The sequence below is a fragment of the Heterocephalus glaber genome, unplaced genomic scaffold, assembly GCF_053883595.1.
Source record: "Heterocephalus glaber isolate CG9 unplaced genomic scaffold, H.glaber_assembly_v1.0 deba00000347, whole genome shotgun sequence".
Lineage (NCBI taxonomy): Eukaryota > Metazoa > Chordata > Mammalia > Rodentia > Bathyergidae > Heterocephalus > Heterocephalus glaber.
In genome coordinates, this window is record NW_028258143.1 from 3,681,052 (window position 1) to 3,699,830 (window position 18,779).

At 34.2% G+C, this 18,779-nt stretch overlaps 1 protein-coding gene across 2 annotated transcripts in view; it reads right to left on the reverse strand.

Annotated features, from left to right (window-relative positions):
* The window catches only part of Arhgap15 (Rho GTPase activating protein 15), a 609,508-nt gene that overhangs the window by 198,364 nt on the left and 392,365 nt on the right, over positions 1-18,779 (reverse strand). For both annotated transcript variants that reach the window (XM_021237176.2, XM_021237181.2), the window contains one exon: positions 7,914-7,991. In XM_021237176.2, coding sequence (XP_021092835.1) covers positions 7,914-7,991 — 78 coding nt within the window. The remainder of the gene's footprint in view (positions 1-7,913; positions 7,992-18,779) is intronic.

Here is an 18,779-nt window from a genome sequence, read left to right on the forward strand (position 1 = left end):
TGGCCCGAAGCCAGTGATAGATTGAGGTCTTCCACCCACAAGAACTCAGTGATGGCAACAACAATGTGAACCTGTCCCCAGGCGAGGCTCCAGATGAGAATCTACTCCTGGCTCACCCTCTTGATTGCAACCTTTCAAAGGGTTCATCTAAGCTGTGCTCAGACATTTGACTCACAGAAACTGTGAGATAATAAATTTGTATTGCTTTAAGCAGCTAAGTTGGCAGTAATATTGTCAGGCAGCAGTAGACAAGCAATACAGTTCTGATGTACAATTCAGGTTAGGAACCAGTGCTACAGAACATAGAGCAGAAGTAAGCTTAGTATATTTTCCAACTAAGCTTTTAATAACTGCTTATTAATTTTAATGGTGACAATGATGATTTGGGATAATGATGATGGTGGTGGAATTTTATCAATATCCTAGAGAGTTTTTCTTAGGGATTACCACTTACATAAATTTAATTGGTTTATTTTCTGTATGCAGTGGCCAAATCTATATGAAAAATCCAGAAGTGAATTAAGACCTAAAATTTCAGTAGAGTTCACTTACCTTGTCTAACCAAAATTTATTGACCAAAGGAAATTAGGAATCCAGAAACCCTGTGTATTTGGGTAGTAATAAGATCACTTTCTGGATAACATGGAGACTCCAAAGTTTTCATATATTTACTTTTTCTTTCTGGAAATGAATTTATTATCATGGATGAAAATGGAATCATATGGGAGGCAAAATAATATTTGATTACTATTTAGTATTATGTTATTGCTAAGTAACCTAACACTGATCTTATTTCATCTAATTTATTGTTATCTTTATTAAATACTAATTATCATTTGGTTGATTCAGCTTTTAAACTCCACACATTTTCATTATTATTCCCATTTTGGAAATGAAGAGTATGAAATTGAAAGGGCTTAACATAGATTGTATTAGACTCACAAACAGTTCAGGATTCACAAACAGTTCAGGATTCACATAAGGAGGCAGGCCTTTCAGTTCTTAATGACTGTTCTTTCCACATATGATGGTCTCTGCCTTTATTATTTTTTTACCAGATTGTAGATCAGTTGTTTGCTGTTGTTTTATAGTGAATTATAGAATATAACTCACAATAAATGTATGATACAATTTTGTTTAAAAATAAGTAGCCAGAGATGTGTACTATAGCAACTAAAAGAATTCATAAACTTGTTATTGGAAAACACAGCAATAAATGTACAAAGTAGAAACTGTATAAATGTGTATGAACACGAAGAGCTTATTATTTTGACCTCTGTGCTCAGGATTATTTACTAATGCCTATACATTTTCTTAAGCAGCTAAAAGGTGATACAAGTTTCATCATCAATAATCTTTGAACTCTTTGACTCAGTGGAGATAAAAAATGAAGTCTAAGAAAATTTTCAAAGCCTAAACAATGTTAGACTCTGGCCTTTTTATGATCAAGTAATCTTCTCAACTTTAATGGGAAAAATAAATCATTGTTAAAAGATAATCTTGTCACATGGAAGCCAAAAGGTGCAATATCAATGATTCGACTTACCAAAAACTGCCCTGTGGTATGGGATAAAGCAAACAACACAGTTTGTTTTGTTGTTGCTGTGGTTGGTGGTGAGAGTGAAGTAGGCTTAAGGAAACACTCATTTAAAAAATAATAAGAGGGCAATATAAACTCAATAGCAAAATGGACAGACTTGATACAGAATAAAATAGAACTAGAAGTTTTGAAATCTTTTCCCAAATCTTTTTCTGTTTCATCCAATTGCTATTTCATGATAAAACTGCCAATTGTTCACATTCTTTCTCACTTTCCCTATCCTTTATTCAATTTTAACGCTACAAATAATGTGAAAAGCACAGGGATAGCTACTAAAGTTAATGCTTTGCTTTAAGGTACCAATCTATATGAAAGTAATTTAGGTATAGTTACTAACATAAGATTATTTTTCCAACAGTTTATTTTCAATGAAGCTTATTCTTAGGATGTTCAAAATAAGAAAATCTATCTCTTTGAGCCAATATCTAATTTTTACTGTTATGAAATAAAATCTGAGTAGATAAAGATAGACAAAGGGCAAAACTATACATTAATTTTAAAAATCCCTACTCTGCTTAAAACAAACACACATGTATGTGCACATTCACACATACATGGGATTATTGGTCCTATAGTTTTGTGACATTTATTTATTTTGTTCCTCCTGGTATGAAACTGAAAAAGTCGAGAGTGTCCCTATTTTCCTTTAAATTTTGTGTCTATATAAGGAATATCGGTCTAAAACCCTGGGAAGAAGCAATTTCCTCCAGTTCAGGCAAACAGTTACGAGGAAATGCTTGTGATTGAGCACCAAGAAACACCAGTCTGGAAAACTCCCAGTCAGTCCGTCTCATAGTATAGTGCTTCATAGCTCTCCCATTGGCTCAGGGCTTGGAAGCTTCATAGCTGATATTTTCCAAATAGAATGCCAATCTCTCTTACTTCTGTTGAAAAGGTGAAAGAGGATGTTTAAGTAATCCCAAACAGAATCTGAATTGAATTTGAAGTTTGGACAAGAAGTCTAGATGGCAGTTGAACCCAAGTGGTGATGTAGGGATGAGGGGGATTCAGCCTGGTGGGATTTCCAAGAACTACTGTCACAAGTTCTCAAGACAGTTAGGCAGCATCCTCCTTGCTGAAGTCTGTCCTTTGCAAAACTTCCCCCACGCTAGAAAACCGTCAGGAGGTCATAGATCATTCTGAAAATTCAAAGCAATGACATTGGCTGATGACAGGGTGACATCTAAGGTCACGGACCAGTTTTCTTTAGGGGATTCCTGCATAGAGCAGAAGAGTTGCATCAGTAAAATGTCACTGAAAGCTGTCACCAAACTCAACAGATAAGTCAGTGCACTGTGCACTAATGCACCGACAGCTCAATAAATTGAGACTCCTTGGTGCTTTTCCTCAAGGCTGAAACAGAATATTGTGTGAAAGTAGTTCCTTGGTACAAACATAGACACATAAGGCTTCACAGAGAATTTCAGTGCCAGGCTTCTTCATAGTTGTGCTGTTTGGCATTTTCCCAAGCACCTCTCTTTGTGAACAAGTTTTGGTAGACTCCAGTTGTGTCACTTACAAATATCGAGAACCAAGATGGAAACTGAAAGTCACAAACAAGTGCGTGCAGCATAAGAAGACGGATCTCTGCATTTAACAGGGTGCGATCAGTCGATGAATGAGAAATGAAGAATTATGATGATGATTTCCAGCACAGGCTCAGTCAGAGACCTGAGATCTAGCACTTCCCTCACTTATATCCTGTTTGACTCTAGGACATTAACATCTGAGCCTCAGTTTCTCCCTTTAAAAAAATGGGAATAATTATTTTACCTATATTATGAGGTTGAAGAAAGGATTAAGTTAAATTACATATGTAAAGCAGTCAGTACAGCGCCTGGCACATAATAAATTTTGAAATATTTGTTACTTTTACATTAATAATTATTATTATCATTACTAGTTTTAATTGGGAAATGCTTTTCAAAATGATCACTTTGAATTTAACTTATATGTCATCTGATCTGGAAGTATAATAAGGGTATCTAATTCCTTCTGATTTAGTGAGTCAAAGAGAAAACCAAAACAAATTGAATCATTCAACTGGTGTATTTAGAATTGCTGATGATTATAGTATTCAAGAAAGTTAGTGAAACACATAAATTGCAATTCAACTGTTCTTGAAAATCTACAATATCAGTTTTCATTTATCTGATCTAACAGTGGATAAGACTTACTTATTTATAAAAAGAGCCTCCTTAAGAAGAAACATCATGTAAGTGAATATGGAAGAGATAAAAAGTGTTAATATGCTAAAAGCACTTATGTTCTCTCTTAGGCTACAAAAATCTAGGCATCTCATTTGCACAGTACATTATTCTTTTCATGAAACCATCACTGCATCACCATTTTATTCACACACACACACACACACACACACACGAGGCCACCTGCGTATGTGCAGCTTCTTTGTTTTCAGCACTGATTCTCAACTAGGTCTGAACTCCTGTTAGAGCCCTGGGTGGTTGGAAGGGAAGGTATGGTGTTAGTAAGAAGCTTATGGGACTAGTCCAGAAAACTCATTCAAAGTATAATCTAATTAGCAAATTTTGAAAGGGGCTGGTACACACATTTCATTTATCATCTAATTAAAAAAACTCCACAATACAATTTGGACAAATTCACCAGTATCAAAGGCCCTAATGTAGCATAATTTGAGTTGAATGTGTTGCATTTTGACAGTGCTATAATCCAGGGAGACAGTTTACTGACAATTCTGTGCTACCCAGTACCAACTCAGGCCTCTGTAAAGTTTACATTGTCAATTTTTTGTGGAATCATAAATAGTTACAAACCCTCATAGGATGCTGAACTTTGGATTGCAAAAGATGAGATGGACAGATTCATACTTTCATTACAGATTTTTTGTCTTTTCAAACTGCTGAGAATAATTTTTAAGCCAGGAAATGCAACTAATGTTTGTTTCTAGAATGACTTCTGTTTTGAGATTTTTGTCTTTGTAGAAGAAATGTGTTGCCCAGCTGTCTAGAATCCCAATCAGGATATGGTTTCAACATGAAATATATTACAGGAATGATTTTAGCTGGTTTAAGCAGGAATGAAATACGCTGACACTATTTTATCCATTTTTTACCCTCAGAACCGGCATCCTGGGTCAGTCCAATGGATGGGTCAGTCCAATATGAACAAATGAGGCAAAGTTAAGGAGAGTTTTTGTCCAAAAAAGGAGAGAAATTCTTAAAAGCAAAGTGTTGCATTAGTCAACAAGCAGAACTGTTGAGATTCTCACAAACAAGAGTCATGCAGCAACTGTCTAAAACTACTAAGGTCAAATTTAAGAGTGGTTCAATCTGAGCAGAATTGACAGAAAATACACCGGTCAGCTTTTCTATTGCTGGGACAATATACTTGACATCTACAACTTAAAGGAGGAGAGGTTTAACTTGACTCATAGTTTCAGAAGTATCCATGGACAGCTGAAGCAAGGTAGGAACATTATTGTGGAAGGGCATAGTGAGTAGCAGCTCATGTCATGGTGGCCTGGAAGCACAGCATATGGGAACAGTGCCAGCAAGAGATATACCTTCCAAAGGCACACCCCAGTGACCTAACTCCAACTGTCCCACTTCCTCAGGGAACATTCAGCTATGACTATCAGTGGGTTAATCCACTGATGAGTAAAGGTCCCCATGATTCAATCATCTTTCCAGGAGTCTCTTAATCCAGCCAAATTGACAAGATTAACTGGCACAAAGAGTTTAATGCTTGGCAGTTTTAATACTTCTCCTACCTACATAACACACACACAAACACACACACACAGAATTAAACAAATACAAATTTAAAACTTCCTGTATAGAGGTCCCAGAACTAGTACCATTTAATGGGAAAAAATGCAAAGATGACTCAAGTTCTACCTTTTCTATTTTGTGGAAGAGACAAACATTTCAACCATTACACAATATTTTGGATACCAAGACTTTCAATTTTTAATGTTTCTGAAATACTCTCACTGGGTATATTTGATTATATTCTCTCTAAATGATGACATGAAATCTACAGGTCTTATACTAGAAGGAAATTTAAATGTTAAATGTGAATATATTATTTTAAGTTCAGTTAAGTAGCATAATGAGAACATAGGGAAAAAAACCCCTAGACTTCAGCCTTCCTGAAGGAAAATATTCATGGAATAACCCTTGAACAAAATGAGAAGAAATCTACCAGGCAGGAATCTTTGATAAGGGCAATGAGAAGGAAAAGATAGAAAGATACTGTAAGTACAGGGAAGAAAGTATAGAAAGGCATTATGAAATACGACGGGCAAATATGGGAGTACTGCTTTACATTGTATGAGAAGGGGTTAGGGTTGTAGCATAGTGGTGGAGCACTTGTTTAGCATGCATAAGTCCCTGGTTTTAATCACCATCACCCCCTAACCAGACTCATATTCAAATTATTACAAAGGAAATTTAGAAGATCCAGAAGTCAGGTGGGCATTCAGACTATAAAGACTTTTGTAATTTTTTTTTGAAGACACTACTATTTTTAAATGCAAGGAAGACTAATAGGATACATTACTAATGGAATGCATGGATGTTATCTAATTTAATTTTCACAAATGTTTCCAAAGCATTACCCCATCCCCGACTCCTTTTGCTGATAAGGAACAAAGTTACAAAAAGATTTAATAAAATATCAAGAACATAATGAAAGTCAGGTTCTATACCATTTGTTGGATTATACAGTGTATGAAGTATCTAAAATGTCACCTTACAATGTTTTAGACTTCTTGATTTTCATTTCCTACTTTTTAAATTTTTAAATTAATATCATTTTGAGTAATTTTAAGTTTACAGAAAAATTGTGCAGAAAGTACATAGAGTTGTCATATACCTCACCTCACTTTCAATGTTAACATTTTACAGTCGTGGGTTAACTTTGTTCCAACGGATGAGTTAATATTGATACACTGTTATTAATTAATATCCATGGTTTACCTTAGAGTTTACTCTTGGTGTTGTATATGTTATGTTTTCATTGTTTGTTTTAAAATGCAGTCTCACCATTTAGCCTAGGCTGTTCTTGAAATCCTGTGGTCAAGTGTTTCTCCTACCTCAGCCTCCTGGGTGGCTAGGGCTATGGGCATGTACCACCCCGCCCGGAAAATGAGTTTGACAAATATATAATGACATGAATTTACAATTTCAGCATCATATGGTTTTTTTCAACTGTTCTTTGGAATCTCGTCTTCTAACAGTACACTTGTTCATCTCTCTCTCCCTCTTCCTCAAATTCTTTGCTACTGTTAAGCTTTTACTATGGTTTCAGTTTTTTTCTGTTCCACAATATCATACAGTTCACCTTGTATAGTCTTTTCACTCTGGCTTCTTCAGCAATATACATTTAAAGTTCCTCCAAGTCTTTTCATGGCTCAATAGCTCAGTCCTTTCTATAACTAAGTAATATTTCATTATATGGATGATCACAACTTGTTCATCTATTTCACTTACTGCACTTCACTTTTTGCCTTCATTTTTCCCCTATTGGGTGCTGGGGATCAAACTCAGGGTCTCATGCATTCTAGAAAAGTGCTCTTCCACTGAGCTATACCTCAAGCCTTGCCTTTAAGTTCATGATTAAAACTGCTGTCAGTATTTGTATGCAGGCTTTTGTGTGGACATGTTTTCAAATCATCCAGGTAAACACCAAGGAATGCAATTGCTAAATTGTGTAAAATATATTTCTTTTAATAAAAAATGCCAAATGTTTTCCAAAGTGACTAAACCATTTTCCATTTCCCCAGAAATGAGTTTCTGTTGCTTTGTATTTAGTAAGTATTTGGTGTTGTGTTTAAGGTTTTACTCATTTTAATAAGTGTGTAGGCATACCTCATTGTTCTAATTTTCACCTCTTTGATAACATATAAATTTCTTAATTTTTAGGTTCTTTCTCCTCCTATTTATATATTTTCTTAATATGTGATTTTGACTACTATTATATTTCTTGCTTTCTTTCATCAACATATGTTAAGTGCCTATTATAAGCCAGTAACTTTTTAAAAACTGGGTTATTTTGCTTTCTTTTATTATTCCTTCTTCTGCGATTAGCTTGCCATGTTGCATTCATCATTTATTTTACATAAACTATTAGTTTGTATTTGTTATATTTATCTCCATATAAACTGGATACCTTTCACTTTTTTGGTGATAATTTTAAAATTTCTTCAACTTTCTCTCTCTTCCTTAAAGTGTCTATCATTATTTATTCACAGTACACACAGTGCAGAATTTGAAGTATTGTTAGAGATGTAACTACTGAAATAAACATCTGAAGTAAAGAAATCACTTACCTTGGTTGACGATAAATCTTAGCTTCTGTATTGTTGCCAGATTGCCACTAACTCTATATATCCCATCAACATCCAGACCTGAAAATAAAAGCGCATATTTTATATTAATGCATATAAGAACTGAGATGGTAAACAATAAATATAAGAAGTAAGAGAGTAATAAATTTCTATTAAATATCTCTTCCTCACAGATAAAACAAATTTCTATATCCTAAACTGAGCAAACTTCAAAAGTTCAGTGGCAATTAATCACCAACAAATTTTTGTCTACTTGAACCACAAAAGAAGTACAGGAACCATGAGATTATGTGGCATTTTATAGAGTTAATTTCAATGAAAATATAGCAATCAAACTAGCCGATAAAAAGAACCTCTCCGTATATGTATGTTACTTCTCTTTTATGGAAAGGTAAATAAAGGTGCTTGCCTAGCATACCTTGTTCTAATTATTTCAAACTATAGAATGAAAATCCTAATCCAGATGTATAACTAGTTAGATAACTTTTGACATATAGTAGGTAATGTAGTATTATGTTAGTGAGGGAAAAATAAATAAAATCTTTGCCAAAATGGTGATATTAGTTTCAGATTACTTTAGAACTGGGCATCAAAATGAGTTGACTTGGAAGGGGATTTGAAGATCTATTACTTTTTTTGGACACATTTATTTATAGCATCTAGTTATTTTTTGACAAGTTATCAGAAAGAGTGAGATATAGGAAAATTAAAAACAAAGACTTATAATATAATGCCAGAAATGTGTACTCTTTGATAACTGTAGGCTTTCAGAGAGGCCTGGGTGAGATTCATAGCACTTTGTCTAAGAAATTGAGAAAATTCCATGGGTTAATCATTGTAATTCATAATAGTATTAAATAAATTGGGTGAAATCACTGCCGTAATGGAGGAAACAAATGCTTTACAGGGCTTTTTACAGACATGAAGTGAGCTCCTTCAGTGCTTTATCTGAGTCTATATTTTTAAAATGCTTTATATTAAGAAAATCACTGCCATTGTGGAAAACATTTCATTGGTAGGTTATGGTAGATTAACATAATTTAGGGCCGGGGATTTAGCTCAGTGTTTCCACCGCCTGCCTCGCAAGCGCAAGGACCCAAGTTCGATCCCTGGTACCAAAAAAACCCCAAACAAACAAACATAATTTATAGCACTGATCTTAATGACAAAATTTAGAACAATCATTTAGAATAATCATGCTTTTTATTCTTCCACGTAAGAAACTGTAGAATGACTTGAGACAGTGATGGAAAAAATTGAATAACTACTAATAAATATATTACTGGATATAAGTTTTGTAGTTCTAGATGAATTGAACAAAAAACATTAAATTTCTGAGACTCCATCCTTCCAGAGAACTATGGATTGTGAGGAATTAAACGCAGCTACTCACCCGTTAGTAAGTGGTCAAAATTTCTAAGGTTCAGGCATTGAAAAAAAAAAATCAAACATAGTCCTTCTTCTTGATGCACAAAATAGTTCCATTAAGCTAAGGGTACTCCAGTCTCTTGACAGCGTGCACCTGACACCCTCAATGGGACTATCATCTCACTTAAAAATTTTCTAATATTTGATTCTTAGTTTTAGTATTGATTCAAATTGCCTTTACATTTATGTATATATGCACAGAATATTAAGTTTAATGTGTGAATAATGTGTTAATTATTTTTCTCCCTTATCATTAAATATTGGTTGGTATTTATTTATTTCCTTATTTATTTATTTAATTTTTTTGGTACTGGAGATCGAACTCGGGACCTTGCGCTTGAGAGGCAGGCGCCAGAAGGTTGGTATTTATTTTTTTAATTTTTTTAATTTTTTATTTTGTTTTTTTGGTACCGGGGATTGAACTCAGGTATTTATTTTTAACCGGTAACATTTTAAAAATATTGACATTTGTACAATTAAGCAAGTGTGTCCCTTTCAAAGGTTTTCCGTTTAATTTTTTGAAACACTTTTTAGGCACTAAAAACAATACTTTTGATTTCTCTAAAATCATTCTTAGTGTCCCTGTATTGTCTATAGAAAAAAAGCTTTTGATTACATTTTTGGGGTCTTTGGGGATAGCATTGGTTTAAAAATAGTCAAAGGTCATTCAAAATTAAGAGTGGTATAAAATGTCACTGATTGCGACCACAACCTAGCAAAGGTTCAACAAAGTTAGACCAAATGAAAATTGTCCTGATATTTTTCCCAAAGTTAATCACTTGCTTTGAAAACATTTAGAAAAATTATCTTAGAAATTAGAAAAAAATCAGTGGAATATATGGGTCTATATCTTCTCATGAGAAATCCTAACTTTTTTTTAGAAGAATCATTTGTTAGTCCTGTTTAAGATAATGATTACAAAGGAAAAGTACATTAATATCTATTGCAATAAAAATGAAAAGTTGACTCTATGTTTCTTTTTAATTAATACTTGTTTCCCTAATTAGTTAAGCCTTTATGAGAGGTCAAAGAAAAGTTAAATTATTTGAATTCCTACAAATTTTTATTGCAAATCCCAATCTTACTTAAACTTCATTTTAATATGCTGCCCCTTTATGTTGGGCATAAAATCAAGTGCATTTTTATCTTGAAGACAAGACTCCCATAATATTCTTTTAAAACTATTAAAATGCTTATGTTGTCTTGAGTTGCAAACTGTATTTCAAATGCTGAAATTCCCAGTATCGAAAACATTGCTTTTTCTCTTATGGATATTTGAAGTTAAAACAGAAGAAACATTCCCCTTGGCTTTTTGGAAATTTCAGTAGAATTTTTCCTTAACTTCAATAATCAAAAACATTAGAAAGAGTAGTATGAAATGGATACATTTCATAGGACCAATTGGAAAACACCACACTGTGCACAGAAAGCAGCCTCATCCTAAATTAATAACCCATCTTTGAGGGAGGATAGAAGAGGGGGCACTGATGACAGAGCCCAGGGGCTTAATTCAGTCCTGTGCCACCACTGCGGTTAGAGAACTGAGTCACAGCAGAGAAACTTTTTGTGGCTTAAAATAGAAACCAGAAAGCAAGAGAAGTAAAGTAAAACATATTAGATGCAATGTGAGTCTAACTTGACACAACTTCCAAGCCCTTCAGACTCAGAGATATCAACACCATACATCTCCCGAATGATAATCATCTCTGACATGAGTGGCTCCTGCTTTGAATGGCTCATGCTCCCCTGATATCATACTTTTTAAATTATACAAATAGAGTGAAAATGACAAAGTACATATTAAAAAGGAGGGTATTACGTTTTGCAAAATAATCTGGAACTTATCAGTGAATTTTAGCAATTATAAATTATGTAGGTATGGTCTTGAGGTTGATTACCCTTTCCCTGAGTAACTCTCAAAATGGCAAACCTAAAGTTCTGGGAATATTATCCAAATTACAATTATTCACGTGTCATCCTTTTTTATTTCAAGAACTTTGAAAGTAAAGCCAAACCAAATCAATGTAAATTGGTGGATTTGGACATCCTCTTCGTGACCACATTATCCTTGCTGGATTGGAAACTACTTATTTTGGAAATATAATTAGACTTTGCATGATTTTTAAATGAGCAATGTCTTCAAGGTACCCACGTTATGCTTTAGTGAAGTTTGGACACAAATTACTCTGAGAGTTACCTCTTTCAAGAAAATAACATGATGGAACACTGACTGAAATTTTGCCTGTTCAGCTAAAAATACTTTGGGAACACAATGAAACTAAGTCATTGTACATTTATTTTTTTCATCACAATGGCATTAACAGCACTAATGAAACATTTTTAGAATAAATCCACATTCACTGAAATATTACTTCTACGTTCATCATCAACTGACTTTCTCATCTTTCAAAACAGTATTTACCATTAGCAAAATCATTGGATATTCCTGTAGGAGACTTTTGAAGCCCCTTCCATCCTTTTTCTTCTAAAGAAGCTTAAACAAGGATAGTCATACAATTAAGAATTATTAGACCAAATGGTGGTATAAACCCAGTGGAAAGAATGCAGCTGTCATAAGTAATTCCCACCATAAATCTTAGAAATTTTCCAAAAAGAGATCTTAGAGACCAGCACTGTGTCCAGAGTTGACTGGTTTATTTGCCAAAATATGGGCAGATTTTGACAATGCAGATGAGCCTGTTAAATGTAGTTGCAAACTGTGGATTAAGTAGCATGCTTAATATCCTGAATTATGGACACACCATGGGAGACATGGAATTTGATTCTGGTTGAGATATGCATCCTAAAAGCCTACTTGTTTTTCTGATCTATAACAAAATGCATCTGATCCTCTGGAGCCTGCAAATATGAGCTGGAAATTTTGCAAACAGTCCCTCTCCTGAGATTTATAGTGCTTCCTAATTCCTAGGAGGCCAGAGCTACTGCAAGAAGAGTCATTCTTGTAATACTTTGGACGTCTGGCTTTCCCCTGGCAAGAACCACTTCACAGGAACACTTAGACTGCCTCCACTCAACTGCACATTACTTTCTCTGTCCTTCCAAAATCTTGTTTGGGTTCAGAGCTGGCATCAGGGGAGGTCTTTGTGTCATTCAGACCTACTCCTTCTTCTCTAAATTGAAAGTGTTTCCAAGCTCTTATTGCTGATTAATTTGCTCGTACACTTTAAATTCAGTGACTGAGTGTACAGAATATAATTTTAAATTTTTATATTTAATATCTACTCCACCTCAAGGATTGGAATGTATGCTGTGTCTGTATGTGCCAGGGTTATTTAATTATTGCTAATTTCTCGTAAAATGTTCATTCATGCCATTTCCTAAGAAGGATCACCTTGGAAAGAATTAACACAATTTTGATGGCAAGATTGCTTTTATTTTATAGATAATAACCATTCTAAATAGATTTTTTAAACTATAAGGGCAATATAGTTCCGTGGTGTAAACCAAAATTATACAACATGGAAGACTGTGAAGTGAGGATGAAGCATTTGCCCCAACCTGCTTTCCGAAGATAGTCATTTTTAACCGCCCTGTTTGGATTCTTTTTATTGTTACTCATTTTATACTAATGTATCATATTTCTGGTTATAACACATTACCTTTAGGTGATCCTTACTGACCTATCAGAAAAGATAAAGAGCTTAATGCCTTCATAGTTTTTATTACTTATCTATCTTCTTTCTCTTCATTATCAGTTATATTTGTCTATTTCCATTTTTAATATATCAAAATCACTTGTCCTATATAAATAAACTAATGCATTGACTCTCCCTTTCATTTCTAGCACCACTTCCCAGTTTTATTCCTTATATTACTGTTGTTTTATAGTCTCAAAGTTTAGAGCATTTTATTTTTTTCTTTATAAATATTCTGTGACATATATGGATAAAAATTAGTCTCTATTTTTTAAAAAGGGTATAATTAGGTTTGGGATTAAAATTTTGTTTCCTAAAGGAAAACTTCTAACAGTTAAGATTCAATGTATGGCTGGGGATTTGGCTCAGTGGTTTCGCTACCTGCTGCGCAAGCTCAAGGACCCGAGTTCAATCTCCGGTACCAAAACAAAACAAACAAACAAAAAAGATTAAATGTATGTCCTCTTTTCTTGGTTTCTTCTTTTCCTCAAGTTAAGTGCTGCCTGGTAGAATTTTCTTCAGTGATGAAAATGTCCTGCACACCTGCAGTGCGAACCAGTAGTCACTGGCTGCAAGTGAGGCTGAATTTTGTTTCGAGTTTCTGAACCTCATGTGTCTAGTGAGTACCACATTCCACAGAGCAGCTCTAGGCCGGAACCTGCTAATAACACTCCACTCTTGGGTACTGCTGTTAACCTTTCTTGGGTTTATTTTCAAGAATTTTATTTTTGCCTCATAAAAACATATGATTGGTATTTTTTATTCTATGATCTCAATAAATATTTCCCTTTGCTTCATAATTGATTGTTGATTTGACTATTTTGGTCTTATAATCTTTTACTTTTTAACTTTAAAAAATATATGTTTCATTAACTTCTAGCACCCTTGCTATTAAGGGTGATATCAATAGGTTTTTGATGCTTCTCAGGTAAAATGCTTTTCTCTCAGAGATTTTAAAAAAGTTTTTTTCTCCTTAAATTTGCAACAGAAAAGTTCAGCCAGACATATTCTACATCCAGGGACGGGAGCGGGAGGAAAAAAAAAAAAGAAATATTCTACATCTGGGTCTTTTCCACCATAAAAGATTTTTTATACTGCTAGATACATGTTTCCATTTATTGCCTTTTTTCTCTGAATCAAGGATATTGGATGGAAGTTCTACAAACCTCAGGTTATACTTTTGATTGAAAGATACAATTAAATAGAATAAGCAGTTATCATGGGTAGTATAGCATAAATTGACCAACCTTAATCCAAAAATCTGAAATCCTCAAAAATTTGAAACTTTTGAGGGCCAATATGATGCCGTACATGGAAAGTTCCATGCCATGAAACTGTTTCATACATGAAATTATTAGAAGTATTTCATGGAATTACCTTCAAGTTATGTGCATAAATACATATGAGATATAAATGAACTTCGTGTTTGGAGTTGGTTCCCTTCCCTGAGATAGCTCATTACGTCTATCACTATATTCCAAGATCTGAAAGAATTCTGAACACTTTCGACCCCTAGTATTTTGAATAAGGGATGCTCAACCTGTGTTTCCTCTGTGTGTGGAGCATTACAGCTACATTGCCTCTTATTGTTGAGGAGGATCCAGGACTCCTCATCTCCACCATTTTCCTCTCAGATGCCAGCTCCTCCCCAGCCTTCAGAGAATGTGCTCAGGCTCACAGGGCTGCCACAGGTAGTGAGTGGTACAGGACAGAAAGCCAGGGATCAGGCTCTCCCAGAAGTTAGACCCTATTATTTCATAAATTACTTTGTTTACTTAGCCCTGTTGTCAATTTTTGCTCCTATTATTTGTTGATTCCAAGTTTAGATATTCTTTAGGCCATCCTTGGAAAGAATTGTGCCTAATTATGATGTCTGGGCATAGTGTTGTTTCTGCTTTAATTTATCTACTTTTTGATCCCATCTGCTCTTTCTGGAAATTGTATTTTTGGTTTGCTGATGGTACCTTTTCTGTTTTTAGCACCATTCTGGTTCTTTTCTTTTTAAACATATCTTTTTTATTATTTCATTGGTATTTAAAGAATTATTTATTGGGGATTAAGCCCAGGGACTTCTACCACTCAGCTACATCCCCAGCCTTTTGTTTTGCTTTTCTTTGCTTTTGTTTTTGTTTTATGTTTTTGAGACAAGGTCTCACTAAGCCACCCAAATTGAACAGGAACTTTTGCTTCTCCTACTTCCAACTCCCAAGAAGCTGGACTTACAGACTTGTACCACCATGTACCAAGGGGAATTTTTTGAGCAAAACAAAATTGGACATGTTTTCTCAGTCCATCAGCAAATGGGAGGTGTATGTTGTATTTTATAAAGACAAAATTTTTAATGCTTAAAATCAAAGTTTCATTAGCTTGCTGAATAAGAATTTTTACTGGTGCACAGGATATAAGTAATGAGAGATTAAAATGTGCGTATTTAAAATACTCATTATGTGTTTTCAATTTAATTTTGGGAGATCATGTTAACACAGTGTCGAGTTTTAGTATCTTTTTACTCATCCTGTCCTTTTCTTTGTTTATAGAAATTCTATCATCATTGATGCCTTTATCATTGTTCCCTTATTACTGTTTTTTTTTTTTCTATTTCTTTCTTAAACCAATTCTTCTCTATGTTCTTCTCATTTGGTATTTTGCCCTGCTTTTCTTCTATCTCTGGTATGAGTTCTTACTATTTCCAAAAAATTTTTGGTTTTTAAGTCCCATAACAAAATACCTATTTTCAATTTTTCCCTTTATTTGTTTGATTTGGTTAAAATCATTGCATAGATTTCACTAGTCCATTTTTTTTTATTACTTATATCACCCTAAGTGAGTTTTTCATCTACTATGTATTTGTAGAAGATTTGCATGGATAGGTATTTTTGTTCTCTTAAAATATGGAAAAGAGAAATACAGTATTTATGCTAATTTTTAAAAAATGTTAAACTAAAAGGAGGTCACCGAGAAGGGTGTGCTTTGTTGAAAATGGTGTAGAATTTACAATGCTTACCAATGAGCTGTTGCATTACATAGTCAGTGTCTTAAAGAAGGGTGAATTCCAGATTTAAACTGAATGTCTTAAAACTGAAAGTACACACAATAGAGAAAACAATATAGAATTAATGAAAAGGTGGTATCGGATATAGAAACTCTTGAATTATAAAAAGGTTTCTCTTCAAGGTCTTTTTATCAAACACTTAGTGTTTAAGGTCACAGTCAAATGCTGTCATTCTCCTGCCCCTCCATCAGCACAACCTGTTAATACTAGGAAATAAAATCCTTAAGTGCCCTAATGAAAATATTTATTTATTACTCTTAGTCATATTTGCTGTTCTCTTCACCAACCTTGGACACCTGGGAAATAGCACTGCTATTCTTTCAAACTTAAAACTGGGAGAGAAGGACAAAACATTCTGAGAACTGAGTGTACTACCAGTACTGTCTCCTTAATAATTCTGCACGGTATCACTCTTACATTACAAAGGTCAAAGTAGTATCTGGTAAGTGTGAGGGCTGTAAGTGAGGGTGAGGAGGGTTGGCTATCTTGCTTTTTCTCATTATTGTATTGGTGCTTTTGTATAGAGGTAGGAAAAAATAAAGAAAAATTATGTATTGTATTAATTTCTATTTTCTCATCTCTAATTCTTTTTAAGGGGGATATTGAACATTTTATAAGTAGAAGATAATTTAACTGAATTCTTTAAATGTTAACTCTCGGATATTAGGGCATCTCTCTCCAATGTACATGTAAAGAATAACCTATTGTCTGTCTGTACTATTGGACTTTTCCCCTTATATTTATACTTAGTTCTGGCCACAGCATCTCACTGACTTTCTCACTGATTTTTATTTATCCTGTTGAAGCCCATACATGTAGACAGCAGTGTATAAACTCTTATTCTTGTTTTTCCATTTCTTATGTCATCCTGTGTGAATCAGGCTTGTTGTTGCATATAACCTATATGCATTTAATTCAACTCATGTTTCACTCAGACTCAACTACTTGCCTGACTGTTTTTAAAATCACACCTTTTAACTATGGATTATTAAATGGTATGTGAGTCATGGAAAAGAGGTAAAAATGTTCCAATGTGGCTAATGTCAGATAGCTTGAAGCCATTAGTCCACCCTACTTAATATTTGGTAAATGACAGTCAAGGTATGGTATTTCTTACATACTCAGCCTTATATATGTCTAAATTCAACAAAGAATTTCTAAATTTATATGATAATTATAAATATGATTTACAAAATTACACAAATCTTAGAATCATTCTGGAAATCTCTCCCAAGGCTAGCAAGATCTGAGAGAGACCCTGAGTTTGACTCTCCCATCTTACTGGATATAGCACCCACTGTCTGAAAAGACCAAAGATGATCCACAGAAATGGTTTCTTGAGAATAGGCAACAAGCTACCTATGAATAGTCTTTGACAAATTCTCTTGTGTTTCTTTCTTCTTATTTATAAAAATCTAAGTCTTAGCTAATGACTCTGGTTACCATTACAAAGCCAGGGCTGTTGTCTTGAAGGAAACTTTCATATAGCTGGAAGATATCGAACGGGGAGGTTGTATTTGGTTCATCTCATATCATACTTTGAGTTTCTTTTATGTTTGAGTTTCATTGTTATGTTATGCTGTGATCATACTGATGTAAATAAATCATTCTTTTGGGGATTATGACTTGCTTAGTGTGTTTCATTAAAATAAATAGGAGTAACAAGAACAGAGAGTCTAATTTGGCCAGCCATTATCATCTGGTAGTTTGCAAGCAACTATGCCAGGATAATCTGAGGTCTAGACAATAACGGGAAGCAAACCAACTTCACAGAGATGTTATTTCTATAGAAAGCTAGGAGTCTGGAAAGATACAATTTGCTCTGTGTGTCCATGTATACTTTTTTCCCTTTAAAATTTTAGTAACAGACTCTTTCATAAGTTAAAGACATGCAATAAAAAGCTTACCAGCACAAACAAAAAGAAAACACTGAAAAATGCCTCCTTTCGCGATGAAGTCATACTAGTCATACAAGGACTAGCCTTTGATCCCATCATACTTGGAATAGATATTGATTTAAAATTCATATATTTGCCATCATTCATTTCAACCCCTCCACCCCTATTTTTCTTTAAACATCTAAACAAAGTGACCTCATTGTTTTCCGTTGGACTTTTTTTTTAAGCATTGGCTGGGATGACTGAGATTCAGGAATGTGGGAAAATGGATTCCCAGACCACGTCCCTCCCCTTTCCTTCTGAACTGTAATTTTTGGCTTGGCTTGAATCACAGTCATCACATTTCAGCCTGAATCTCTCTGTAAAGTGATCTTTCTTAAACATTTCTCTCACTCATCAAGGGATCAGAAACAAAGCCATTCTAGCCTTTCAGCAAAACACTTACAGGCAGCTTTTATGGAGGAGTCGCAAGAGCTAAATTTCCTCTAAAACTGTTTGAAAAGTGAACATTTTCAGTGCATCGCTGTCCTTTTTGTGAATCTTGTCATCTATAGGCCATGAGCTCCAGCAGCTATTTTAATCTGTTTTTGTTTGCAATCCATTTGGTGTCCACCCAAGGAAATGCAGGTGATTCTAATTAACTTACTGCTGAAGATGTAGGAAAAAATATCTCAATTGTGTTGTACAGAATTATACACTTAAAACTTTTCTTCTATTATTTGTAACACATTATTAATGAAAATGATTATATGGATATATTTACCACCTATTTCTTTGCTGTTCACTTTTTTTAATCAATGTGGCTTATGGCACA